The 12,645-nt window shown below is 40.7% G+C and overlaps 1 protein-coding gene across 2 annotated transcripts in view; it reads right to left on the reverse strand.

Moving 5' to 3' along the window:
• Positions 1-12,645, reverse strand: part of IPO9 (importin 9) — a 92,503-nt gene that overhangs the window by 39,579 nt on the left and 40,279 nt on the right. For both annotated transcript variants that reach the window (XM_075195582.1, XM_075195583.1), the window contains exons 7-13: positions 11,681-11,800; positions 11,298-11,398; positions 11,067-11,125; positions 10,183-10,331; positions 9,912-10,010; positions 9,686-9,792; positions 6,816-6,955 (exon numbers count right to left, since the gene is read on the reverse strand). In XM_075195582.1, coding sequence (XP_075051683.1) covers positions 6,816-6,955; positions 9,686-9,792; positions 9,912-10,010; positions 10,183-10,331; positions 11,067-11,125; positions 11,298-11,398; positions 11,681-11,800 — 775 coding nt within the window. The remainder of the gene's footprint in view (positions 1-6,815; positions 6,956-9,685; positions 9,793-9,911; positions 10,011-10,182; positions 10,332-11,066; positions 11,126-11,297; positions 11,399-11,680; positions 11,801-12,645) is intronic.

A 12,645-nucleotide genomic window follows, 5' to 3' on the forward strand; every position in this document is an offset into this window, starting at 1 on the left:
GATAGAGAGACTCAAAAGATCGCCAGTCTTTCGCATCTTCTGAGACCTGTGCACATAAATTCGGAAGACTTGGACAACATTGAGAAAACCAATAGAAATATCATTAAACTGAATACATAAAATCATTCAGGACCGGAATGACAATGTGTTGATTTAGATAAAAACCAGACACAACCGTAGGAAGGAAAGAGGTCCTGTTTTGAAGAACTGCCCTGTTTTTATGAAAAACAAGAAGAGGAGAATTGTAAGATAAAGCAGCAAGCTCTGAAAACAGTGCGCGCTGAAGAAATGGGCAAAACCGTTTTCTAGGATAGAAATTGGAATTTCACTGTATTCAAAAGGTTCAAAAAGGCGGATGACGCAAAGCATTCAACATCAAATTTAAATCCCAGGGTGGTACCGGAAGAACATAAGGAGGTTGTACATGACAAATGCCCTGAATGAAAATGTGCACATAAGGAATGACAGCACGTTTTCTTTGAAAGAAAACAGAAAAAACTGACACTTGACCTTAAAAAGAACTAAGGCGCAAACCTGCATCCAACCCCTCCTGCAAGAACCTAAGTAACCTGGCCAAGCAAAAAGAAGAAGTAGGATATCCCTTCTTTTTACACCAGTCAATAAGTTTTCCAGACTCGATAAGAAATGTTTGCAGAGATGGTTTCCGAGCACAAAGCATGGTTTGCACCACAAGTTCGGAAACACATTAGCGCTTCGGATCATAGCTTCAACAGTCACACCGTTAAAGCTAGACGTTGTAAACGTAGATGACAAAAAGGGATCTTGAGTTAATAGATCGGGGGCGTAGCGACAACCACCAGGTCCAAGCTCGTCAGTGTACCAGGCCCTCTGCGGCCAATCCGGCGCTATCAGAAGAACTGGAACACCCTCTCTCTTTACCTTTCTTAACACCCTTGGAAGCATGGCTACCGGTGGAAAAAGGTACACTAAGCAATACCTCCAAGGACAGACAAGACGTCTACTGCAACAGCCATAGGATCTCTTGCACAGGAGCAGAAGAGGAGAACCTTGTGGTTCATCCGAGATGCCCCCATGTCAATATTCGGGTGACCCCACCATTCCACCAACTGACAAAACACCTTAGGATGAAGGGACAATTTCCGCATGGCCAAGGGTCTTTTGGTACCGCTCTGATGATTGAGGTATGCCACTGATGTGGCATAGTCTGACTGAAAGTGTTGTGCGCTTATAAGAGCATGAAGACTGCTCACAGTTCAAAGACATTGATTGGAAGCTTGGATTCCTTTTGAATACAAAAACTCTGAAACCGAGCATGAAGACAGAAGGCCTCTAATCTCGAAGGCTGGCATCCTTTTTGATTAAAGTCCAATTTTAAATTGATAAATTGCGTCCCCTGGCGAGAATCTGTTTATGTAACCACCAAAGAAGCAACTAACTGGTCTGCGGAAACAGGTGAAATACCTGGGCCGCCAGATTCAGATGGTATTTGTTGCATTGCAACAGAAGATCCAACTGGAACTGCCGTGCATGAAACTGAGCAAACTGGACCGCTAGAAAGTCAATACCAAGTTGCCAAAAACGCTCATGGCGAAATGTACCGAAGGCTACCTTGCCGCCAACCAAAATCTTACCCTGTTCTACAAGGCTAGAATCCTGTCTTGGTTGGAAGGACATCCATTTTGACTGATGAGAGATAAAAATATTCAAAAAGATCATTTGCTGAGATGGGAGCAACTTGGACTTTTTGAACTTGAGAATCCAACCGTGAAACTGTAGAGTCTGGATTAATACTTGGATATGGTCGCCTACAGCACCTTTGGAGACTCTGTCACTAAAAGAAGATCGTCCAGACAAGGGATGATTGCAATTTTCTTGGACTTTAGCAGAGCAGCCACGAGCGGCATGATGTCTGAAGATACGTGGGGTCGTGGCCAGACCAAAGAGAAGAGCCTGAAATTGTTAGTGCTGTGACCAAACCGCAAACCTCAAAAAGGGACTGATGACCCCTCTAGATAGGTACATGAAGATAGGCATTTTTGATGTCTAGAATCCCCATGAATTTTCCTTGTTCCATGCCGTGAATGACCAAGCTCAAAGACTTGATCTTGAACCTGGCCACTGTGACATGGGTGTTGAAAGATTTTCAGAATCAGAATTGGTCTGAATAAGCCCTTTGGTTTTAGTACGAGAAAAAGGTTGTAATAAAAATCCAAACCTCTGAGAATCTGGCCCCGGAATCATCACTCCGGAATAAAGGAGGGCTAGAATTGTTTCTTGTAAAACCAGTCGCTTTCGTGAACAAGTGGGAAGCTCTATGGCAAAAAAACTGTCTGGGAGAAAGACCGAGCAGATCAATCTTGTATCCTCAATCCACTACACCCAAGCCCAGACATCGGTAGTAGACTGCAACCACTGATTCCTGAAAAAGAAAAGACGAGCTCACACCACTGGCGACAGCAGAGGAGCAAAATGTCCGTCATGCGGACTGCTTGTTTGCAGGTTTCACTGCTGGACGTCCAGCCGACTAGGCCCACGCAGCAAACCACCCCTAGGGGTGGATGACTGGCCTGTAGAAGATTGGCCTGAGGAATATTAACCCCGAAACCTTCCTGAGGACTGAAAGGACTGGAATTTGGATAATCTTTGTTTGGGAGCCTTAACCGGGAGAAAAGTGCCCTTTCCACCTGTAGCTTGACTGATAATGGAGTCAAGCTGAGGTCCAAACAAAAGACCCCAGAAAACAGTATGGTCTCAAGAACCTTTTCAGAATCCCCATCAGCCTTCCAGGACTTAATAAAGAGAATACGACGAGCTGAAACCGCAGAGGCAGAAATACGTGCACCAATCAGTCCTGCGTATGTAGCTGCCTCTCATAAATAATCTATCGCCCTCTGAATTTGCTCCACTAATGGAAGCAGTTCAGAGGAAGGCCTGCCTGCCAACAAACCTTGAAAACGGTGTTTTGACCAGCGTTCTACTGCTTTGTTAACCCACGCAGATGCCAAAGCAGGCCTGAAAAAGGCACATGCTGCCACAAAAATGAACTTAAGGACGGCCTTAACCTAATGGTCTGTACCATCCTTAAGAGTGGCTATGTTAGGACAAGGAATAGTAGTTACCTTGGCTAACCTTGTAACTGCAGCATTCACACGTGAAAGCGTCTACCATTTAGCAAAAAACTTCAGGAGGAAAAGAATAAACAGACTGCAGTCATCGAAATACTTGGAACTTGCTATCTGGGGAAGTCCAAGGCTCCAACAACAAATCTTCCAATAATGAAGAAGCCAGGAAAAAGAAATAATTTTTTTCTTTTTTATTTACCGTGCAAAAAGAGGAGCCTGTGCAACATGAGGAACCTCTTACATAGGAAAGTGAAGTACCTGACACAGCTTGTATTAATTCCTCCACACTCTGGCGAACCGAATGAATCTCCTCCACAACCAAAGGAGCATCCATGTCAGAATTCACCGCTAAATTACCTTCATTCTGGGAACTACAGTTAAATCTGGCTTATTTTTCCTGAAGTTGTGGCGCCATCCTCCTACGCTTATGTAAGGAAGACGGTGCCGCAGATTGTAACATCCTCTCTAAGAGGAAGAAACCTAAACCAAACCCTGTACAGAGGATGCAATTCCCTGTACCCAAGCAGGCTGTACACACTCTGCCAGGGAGAAACAGTCAAACCTTGACTTCGCAAACTAGAACCCATGTCAGTTGCTACAGTGCAAGCAGAATCAGAAGATGGAGCGACCACAGCCTGTGACAGCACCAACTGAGCAAGTTCAGCCACTGTATTGGAGAGAGACCGAACCCAGGCATTTGTTGCCATATGTAAAGCAGCAGCTGCTGTATTACACAGTATGCTCTTTGAAAGCTGGCAGGCTGCGCACAGAGCCTGTGCGCCTGACTGACCTGATGGTAACTTAACGTGACAGACAGTCCAGGTGAAACTCAACATTGATGTAACACCCAGCTTTACCACGCATGGTTTTTCCCCTATCTGACATGTTAACAGATGGGACAAAACACAAACAAAACAGTAACAGAAGAGGGCTGCTGAGCCGCCCAGAGACAGCCCTTTCGCCGGGCACTTAAACTAGACAGGGGGTTGGGTATAGAGGGGGAGGAGCTAGGGCTTAGTTAAACAGAAGTTTAAAGTGCCAGTTCACCCTGTCCCTACTCTATACCCCAATGTCCCCAGTGTCCCCCCAAAGGAAGACAAAAATTAATTTTAGCCCATTAATCCTCAAGTTCTGAGCAGACTTTGGACGTTGGTGCTCTCGGGGCTTCTCCTGACTGGGAAAGATCAATATAATCAAAATGAACATTCTACCAAAGATTTTATATATTCTCCAAACCCTCCTGATACACATTCTTCCAAAGATCTTTCTATATCTACAAAAATTGGTATGCGAGTTTGTATGGGTAGGTAAGCCCCCCCCAGGTTTCACCAGGAAATTGTATATAGGCGGATGACTCAGGGTGGCCTTCAGCTGCCCAACTTTGCTAAATATTACTCCTTAACAGAGTGGACTAGAGCAGCACCTACGAAGCAGTGGATTCATATTGAGGGACAGGTTATGGGGGCTTTCACAACCATACTTCCCTGGTTGCCCAAACTCTCACACACCCTACACCCCACACCCCATTGGCCCTACACTCCAGTGTTGGGTTGCAAAGTCAGAAATTCATTTTATCCCCATTATGACCCCTTACCCCCCTGACTGCCAACCCAGAGCTGACACCTGGATTCACATTAGGGGACTTTAGAGCATGGGCCACAAGTGGGACAGTCAGGAGTGGTCAGCTGGTGGCCAATGGACGAGTACGTGCCTTCTGCCACTTCCGGGACAAATTGGGCCTGCTTGCCTCAGAGTTCTGGTTACACCTGCAATCGAAAGACTTTATGGGGGTGCGGGCAGAAACCTGACTAGCTTTGAGGAACGGTGCTGCGTTTTTGCTGAACCACAACACACTGTATCAACGATTTACCAACTGCTCATTGTTAATTTATACCCTAAACTACCTGGCTATGCTGGTGCTTGGGATAGAGAGTTGGGGAGACATACTTTCGAACAATTCTGGGCTAAAGATTTCCTATAGCTCTTGGCGTGCTCCTCTAGCCTCTCAGTGGTGGAGACATGGTACAAACTTCTCTCTCGCTGGTACAGGTGTCTCTCCCAACTTAGCAAGATGCACCCGGGGGTCTCAGGGTCCTGCTGGAGATGTGGCTCTGGGTTGGGAAGCCCCTTCTATATCTAGTGGTCGTGCCCAGTAATAGGAAATCATGGGTGCCCCGGTCCCAGAGGGACCTGATTTCAGGTTATTCAGTATGTCAAATGTTCCCTTTTCTCAGTTTAAAAAAATCTTTACTTCGACATTTATGCAACACCGCCATAGCAGTTGTTCCTGTCCAATGGCGGACGACTTTGCCTCCTGACGGGAGTGATTTAGATGGAGAGATCTTTACAGGCTCATGGACAACATAACCCTCTTTGGCCAAAAGAAGGTCACTGAATACGCGCCAATATGGTTACGTTGGCTCAAATTTAAAGAAACTCCGTCTTACCGCTCCCTCATGGACTCAGGCTAATTATTCTCAGGTGGAGTTTTGGTGTGGAACGACAAATGGGAGATCAAACATACTGCACTTTTTCCCTTTGGGCTTCCTTCCCCTTGTAATGCAATGTGATTTATACACTGAGTTTTCTTTCTCTATCTATCTTCCCTTCTCTCCCCCCCTCCTTTTTTCTCTCTCTTGCACAACCTTTTCCTTATATGTACGGCCACTTTATTGTTCAATGAACTGTGAAGTCTATACGTGTTTCTACACTTCATCTGCTGCTTGTATTAAATGTTTATATTCTTCTAAATATTTCAATAAAAACAAAATTACACAAAAAAACAAAAAAGTAAGCCCAACTCCCTTGGGCACTTAATCTAAACTGGGGAGCTACAGGGGGTTGCAGAGGGGAGGAGTCTGTCAGCATGATACATTTAACAAGTTAACTAGTTAAGGGCCAACTCCACGCTCCCCTCATACAACCCATGGTGGCAGTGTTCCCCAGATAGAATGAAAAAGAAAAGTAGTTTAATATGTTCCCATATCTCTTCAGTTTATATTGCAATTTTCTCTAGTGTAAGTTCTTACATTTTTTTAAACTATTGTCTGTGTTCAAATAGCTTATTTTTAGTATTTTGATAGAATAAGGAGGTTAAAATAGACCTTAGAGATGACTGCAAATATTTTTTGCAGTACTTGATTGCTTGAGTTAATTGATGTGGAAGTACCATTACAGCTAAAAGTTGCTTTGTTTGTTTTTTTTAAATACCAACGGCTAAAACAGTTTTCCGCACATGCATCAATCTGCCCATCACTGTTGTGTACTGCGCACTATACTGTACAGAATTCAGCAGTTAAGCATTGTTCATAAAGTTTACCAACTGCTTGAGATTGATGTGTGGGCCACAGAAACTCTCCAGTTTACAGGTTTAAAGCACCAATATCACCTTGAGTGAACAGACATTGCAGCTTCTGATTGGTGCTTCCTCTCATATCCCCTTTTCTGCAGACATTTTATAGTGGTGAGCGGAATTTTGCAGGCAATGCAGCCTCATGCCATTCAAAAAAAAAGCTGTGGGTGGTTGTAACTGTGATAAAGAGTTTTAACTGTTAGGAAATGCTAAAACATTGCCTCTCTTGGTTGAGGTAAGAGGGCGTCTCAAATGACAAAACTAACATGGAATGATACAATACAGCTTGATTTAAATAAAAGCACACTAGTCAATGCATTGTTTGTTCTTGTTAATACACACACCTTGAGGCTACACACCTGAAAGATTGAGGTCCGAAAGAATGACACCAGTCAAGAAGCCAGGCATATCAAATTGAACTCTTCCACTCTGTACACCATCTGTGAACACAGACTTCACTGAGCCCAGTGCTAGCATGCAGGCCTCATGTATCTTCCACCTGTACATACAACAATACATTACATGGGTGTACCAACGCCAAGCACAGTATAATTACATGCACATAAACAGTAAATGTGATATGCAATTATAAAACATACCAAATGATAGCTAAATAGAATATAATATATTGTATTGGTATAAGAATATAATTTATTGTATTAGTAATAGAATATAATCTATTGTATTAGTATTAATACTACTGCATTATTTACTACCTTTCTCCAATTCAATTACATTGTCAATGAGTTGGAAAAGAGTACAGAAAAAGCTTAGTGTGTTAAGTGAACAATCCATTTTGCTTTCCGTTAGAGAAAAGTGTACACCCAGGAGTTGAACAATCAAAATATCTGCCCAACGCTCAAATATGTTTAATAACATTTTACAAAAATCACAGTGGTGCTTCGCTGGGGACTATGGAGGCTATCCAGTGCACAAAAAAAAAAAAAACACAACATTACCTGACTTACTTAATCTAGAGACAAGGAAAGAGACAGGGAAAGGAGAGAGACTATTTATATACCATTTGGGTTGTTTTTCTTTGTAAAGTGTCCCTACCTAAGCTGGGAAGCTACCCAATTATGGGTGCTATGGAGTCCGAAGTAAAAAGTTTGTTTCCATGCATTTGGATATTTCAAAAAAAGAAACCCACTTTGGCATTATAGGTGTAAAATATCTACTATATAAAAGCCTAGTGTGTCTGTGTGTGGAAAAAAAAAACCCAAGTTGCAGCGCCACCTGCTGGGCGAAGTTATACACTGGCCTACTAAATTCTTAGTGTGTGTGGAAAAACATTCAGAAAGGGCTGAAATTTGCTGCAGCGCCACCTGCTGGGCGGAGTTATACACTGATCTACTAAATTCTTAGTGTGTGAGGGAAAAAATTCAGAAAGGGCTGAAATTTGGTATACCAAGATGTTTTTAATTTGTTAATTGTTAAAAGTGTTTATAAAGATTTAAAAAAAAATAAAATATATATATATATATATATATTTATTTCTTGAAGGAGAAGTGACAGTTGGGAGTGGTTGGTGGTTGCCGGGGGTGACAGTGGGGAGTGGTTGGTGGTTGCCGGGGGTGACAGAGCGAGAGGAGTGTGATACTCAGGACCGCTGAGAGAGATCCCTGTGTCTGGATAGACATCTGGATAGATGTGGCAATAAAGATGAAGGATGAGGTGATGGAGAAAAATGATGAGGTGGTGACATGTGGACAAAACCACGTAAAAAAGGGCGCTTGCGTCGGGAAGTAACGCTCTTCCCCTGAGGAGGCCTGGGCTATGGCCCAAATGCATGACAAGAACCTTTTTAACACCTTAAGTAACTTGATTTGACTAGAATGCATGAGTATCATGCACGGGTTAACTTGTACCCAAATGTACTTAAATATAACCCCAATTTTGTGTATAGTGGTTTGCTGAATACACACTAAAACAGAGTGTATCTAGCACTTGCCTTTACACTGGCTTCTCCATCTTCAGGAACAATGCATATGCAGTCTCTTGTCTATGGTGATCCCGCACCACACCGATGCATTACAAACCAAACATCAAATTTAAACAGAGTATCATGAATAGCAAATTTTGCTACTCAAATCAAAGTGCCGATGTTGGCTAGATAACGCGTTTACTACAATATTTCCATTAGTCTGTGTACATCAAAGGCAAATGTTGGAGACGCTCGGACTATTGAAAAGTGTTTATAGCAAAAAAAAAATAATATATATATATATATATATATACACACACACACACACACACACACACACACACGGTGCTTATATTTCAAGATAGACCTTTGTCCACCCAACACGTGCCTAATTTTTCTTCTAGTATAATAAGTAAATCACTAAAAATGCTAATTTTTTTTATATTTTTAATTGCAGTTATAAGGAGGAATTGCAAATTACAAATTATGTATTTGAAGTATGTATTAGAAAAAAAGATCACGCGGAAGCACTTCTTATCGCACACCCTTATTAATGTCTAAGTCTATAGTTTATTGAAGGAAATGGCACAGAGCAACTTAGAACATAAAATGGCTACATAGAAACTATATACAATGTGAAATTTCTGTCAAGACAAAAGGAACATTCCCATACATTTGATAAGTGTTGAGAAGCCTTTTCAAGATGTAGCAACTAAACTATTTTAGGTTAACTGGATTTGACCTGTATATATATCGACTGAGTTGGGTGGATTAAAAAATAAAATAAAAAAAATGAACCAAAAGATGGAGGGCACCATCATTCTCTAGAGTCAACACCGCCCCTCTGCCAATCTTAAGAATCAAATATACCACCCACACAGCACAATCTAGATTAATCCTCTAACAATCAGACAGTGGAATACATAATGAGATTGCTGAGAAATCTGTAGCAGTGATCTCATAACTCCCGTAAGCGAGTAAAGGACGAGTTTACAATGTAATGCAAATTCAGCTCCTATCGAGCTGGTATTGCATTTTATGAAGAGGACATCACTGTCTGATCAATTTGTCTTTGCCATTTAATTTGCAAATAAGGCCATGTACACTGGGAAACTTAAGACAGATGAATAAAATGTCTGCAACAAATGACTAGCATTGAGGATTGACTTCTATGCAATACATTGGTTTTAAATAAACAGTGTGTTGCACTGGAACAATACACCAAGTTGTAATTGATATCCGTAGTAATGACAGAAATGCAACTATGAGTTTGGTATGGTTACCGAGCATGGAAAATATGTTTACCAGTGCTCTCCACCTTGGGTCTTTATCTGCTCAGCCTCCTGGAGGTGGCGTGTAGCAGCAGCAGCAAGTGCAACTGAACTCTCATTCTGGAACTCACTGGACACTGCCTGTGGATAGGTGGAAAATAGAAGATGTATATCTTGTCAGAAAAATATGATCAGTGCATTGTACATTTTAGGTTAATTCTATAGTGGCATTCTACAGTATTAATTTTGTGATCACTCACTAGCAGTAGATCCTGTGCAGCTATGCGGACAGTGTAAGAAAATGTGTCATCATCTTCATCCTCAACAAACTGCTGTGGATTTGCTGTCCACACCTTTATCTATTAAAAATAAATGTAGCATTTAGCCAAATGGAACATAATGCCTCAGTATTTTGGTTATCATTAACATATACAAAATATTTTTCACACATATGTAAACACACACATAAAAATACTGATATGAAACCAAGTTTATATTCAGTCCATTATTTCCCTGCTATCATGCCCTTACCTGCTCCTCTGTGATCTGCATGTAGAGGATAATGTAATAGATCAGCTCTGGCAGAGCTTTCTTCACAGTCCCTTTAAACTTGTTCTCCAGCAAGGTGTGCACAAATTCAAAGATACTAAATACCAAGTTCTCAAAACCTAACACTTCACCTGTTAGGAGGGAAACAGTGATAAGGTTACATCATAAAATATAGAGCTCCTAGGTTTACTTGCAGTGGTCAAGTCCAGAGTGTAAATATTATTATTACTACAAAAAAAACAGTTAAAGCCAATTAAAACAATGTTTGAGGTTAGAGTGCATCAGCATCAACTAAAAATCGGCATCAATAAAAAGAACCTCAGATAAAAAAAAAAAAAAAAAATTTTAAAAATGCCAGTTAACTAAATATAAATAGAAAACAGGAAATGAGATATGATTAACAAACTAAACATCAATAAATCATTATTAATTTGACACTTTTTTAAGTTATTTATAAAACTTATTCGCTGCTTTACCGTGCAGGGATTTTTTTTTTTTTTTACCAGTATTACTTATAAAAGCTCTAGCTATATTACTAGTCAGACCTTCAGGGCTCATTCGAGCTTCTTTCCCACCCGCTAACACCTAAATGGTGCACTAAAAATATGATGAATGGTGTCTAATGGATTTATTCCAACCAGTGCATTATAATATGTTAATGCCATGTTTAAAGATTTTTAGAGCACAGCCTCACCTATTTGTTACGTGTTCATCAGCACTTTATACCAGCACTTACAATAGAAATAGACATGTTTACAAAACTGGGTAAAATCACACTTCAATTAGGAGCAACAGAAACAGATGCATAATAAGAAAAATATCAATTCTCAGTTAAGTATCCACACCAATCCGATAACAATGCTCACCATCAGAATCCACAGGATCCTCAATGTCTTCTGTATCATTTACCTCCGTCCTGACATAAGTGCAAGAATTAAGGAAATGGTGTCCAATTTGGCAAATTTATAAAATATATATATATCTTTTCAAAATAAAATAAGTTAAAAAAAAAAAAAAAAAAAAAAGGGAGTGTAGATGTACTACTGTGCATTTTATTTATGCACAACAGTCAAGCTTTGGGAATAATCACAGGATATAAAGCAGCACTTTCAGTCAGTGTGTTCCAAACGATAGGCAGGATCTGCTGCATTGAGGACACCATATGCTTAGGAAAATTCTTCACTAATGCAGTAACTGCCTGAGACACAAAGGAATAAAGCAGGAAGCATATTTTAAACCACAATCACAATGTGACAATGTCATAGTTGACACTTTTTCATAAACCCCACAGGAGGCATAACAAAAAAAACAAACAGGGTTACTGTACCACAGAGGTGCTTCGAAAAATGAGCAGAGATTCCTTACCCTAATAGGCGGCAGACATTGCGTTGAAACTGCCCCTGAGGGTGTGGTTTTGCAGCATATACTGCATGTGCCCTTTGAGGTTACCATTGGCAAGAAAATCCCAAGTTAGTTTTACCTTCAAGACATCCATCTTCAAACCACTGTCAGAGGTGGGGCCATCAGGCATTTGCAGAGCCTGGATAAATGCCTCTGTGAACTGCTGTACCACAGGAAAGATAAGAGCATGTGCCACACCCTGCACAATAGAATACATTTGTTGTATAATAGTAAGCAAACCAGTTAAAGATAATCAGTATTATAGAAACAATATTACAGCAGTTAACCAAATGGCACATTCGTTGTACAGTTTTTATTTCTATAAAAACTGAGACCCTATTGATCCTTTGCTTTTCAAATAAGTCAAATGTATAGTGTTTCCTGACTTAATATAGTGCAACTGCCATTGTAAAATATTAGTTCTAATACTTTGAATGAACAATAGGTCCACCTTCATGAGGTTTTCATGACATATGCACAAAACAGGCCCTAAAGGTACCCCCATACATTCTGATTTAAACTGACAATTAATTGGCCACAAATACAGTATATTGACACTAAAAGGGGCCATACAGAACACAAAAACACCCACATCCAATTTACAGCCTGTCAAATCTTTACAATTTTACCATACATATATACGTCAGTGTATAGCCAAACAGGAAAATTAAGCAGCTAACCACTCAACCGGAGCCTTCACTACTCCCTGTGTACAGGCATCTTAATCATTATACTCTGCTTAATCGTTTACTAGATAAACCCTTTACCAGAACTTTTATGCAAACTTTCCATACTTCCATTATGGTGTCATCTGGTCCAAATCAGCAATTTGGATAGAGTAACACTAAAGCTATTCACTCTATTCAGTTCATACCTGATGATCTCAGGTTTGTGATGTTGCTGTGGGGACCAGAGCATTGCCAAGACGACTGCATATGCCCAACCTCCTTAACAGTGAAAATGGACATAAAAAGCACTAGCTACACTGTTATAGTGCCCTTGTTGAATGATTAGACACAGCATAGGGGTTATATTTGCAATAGC

The sequence above is a fragment of the Mixophyes fleayi genome, chromosome 2, assembly GCF_038048845.1.
Source record: "Mixophyes fleayi isolate aMixFle1 chromosome 2, aMixFle1.hap1, whole genome shotgun sequence".
Lineage (NCBI taxonomy): Eukaryota > Metazoa > Chordata > Amphibia > Anura > Limnodynastidae > Mixophyes > Mixophyes fleayi.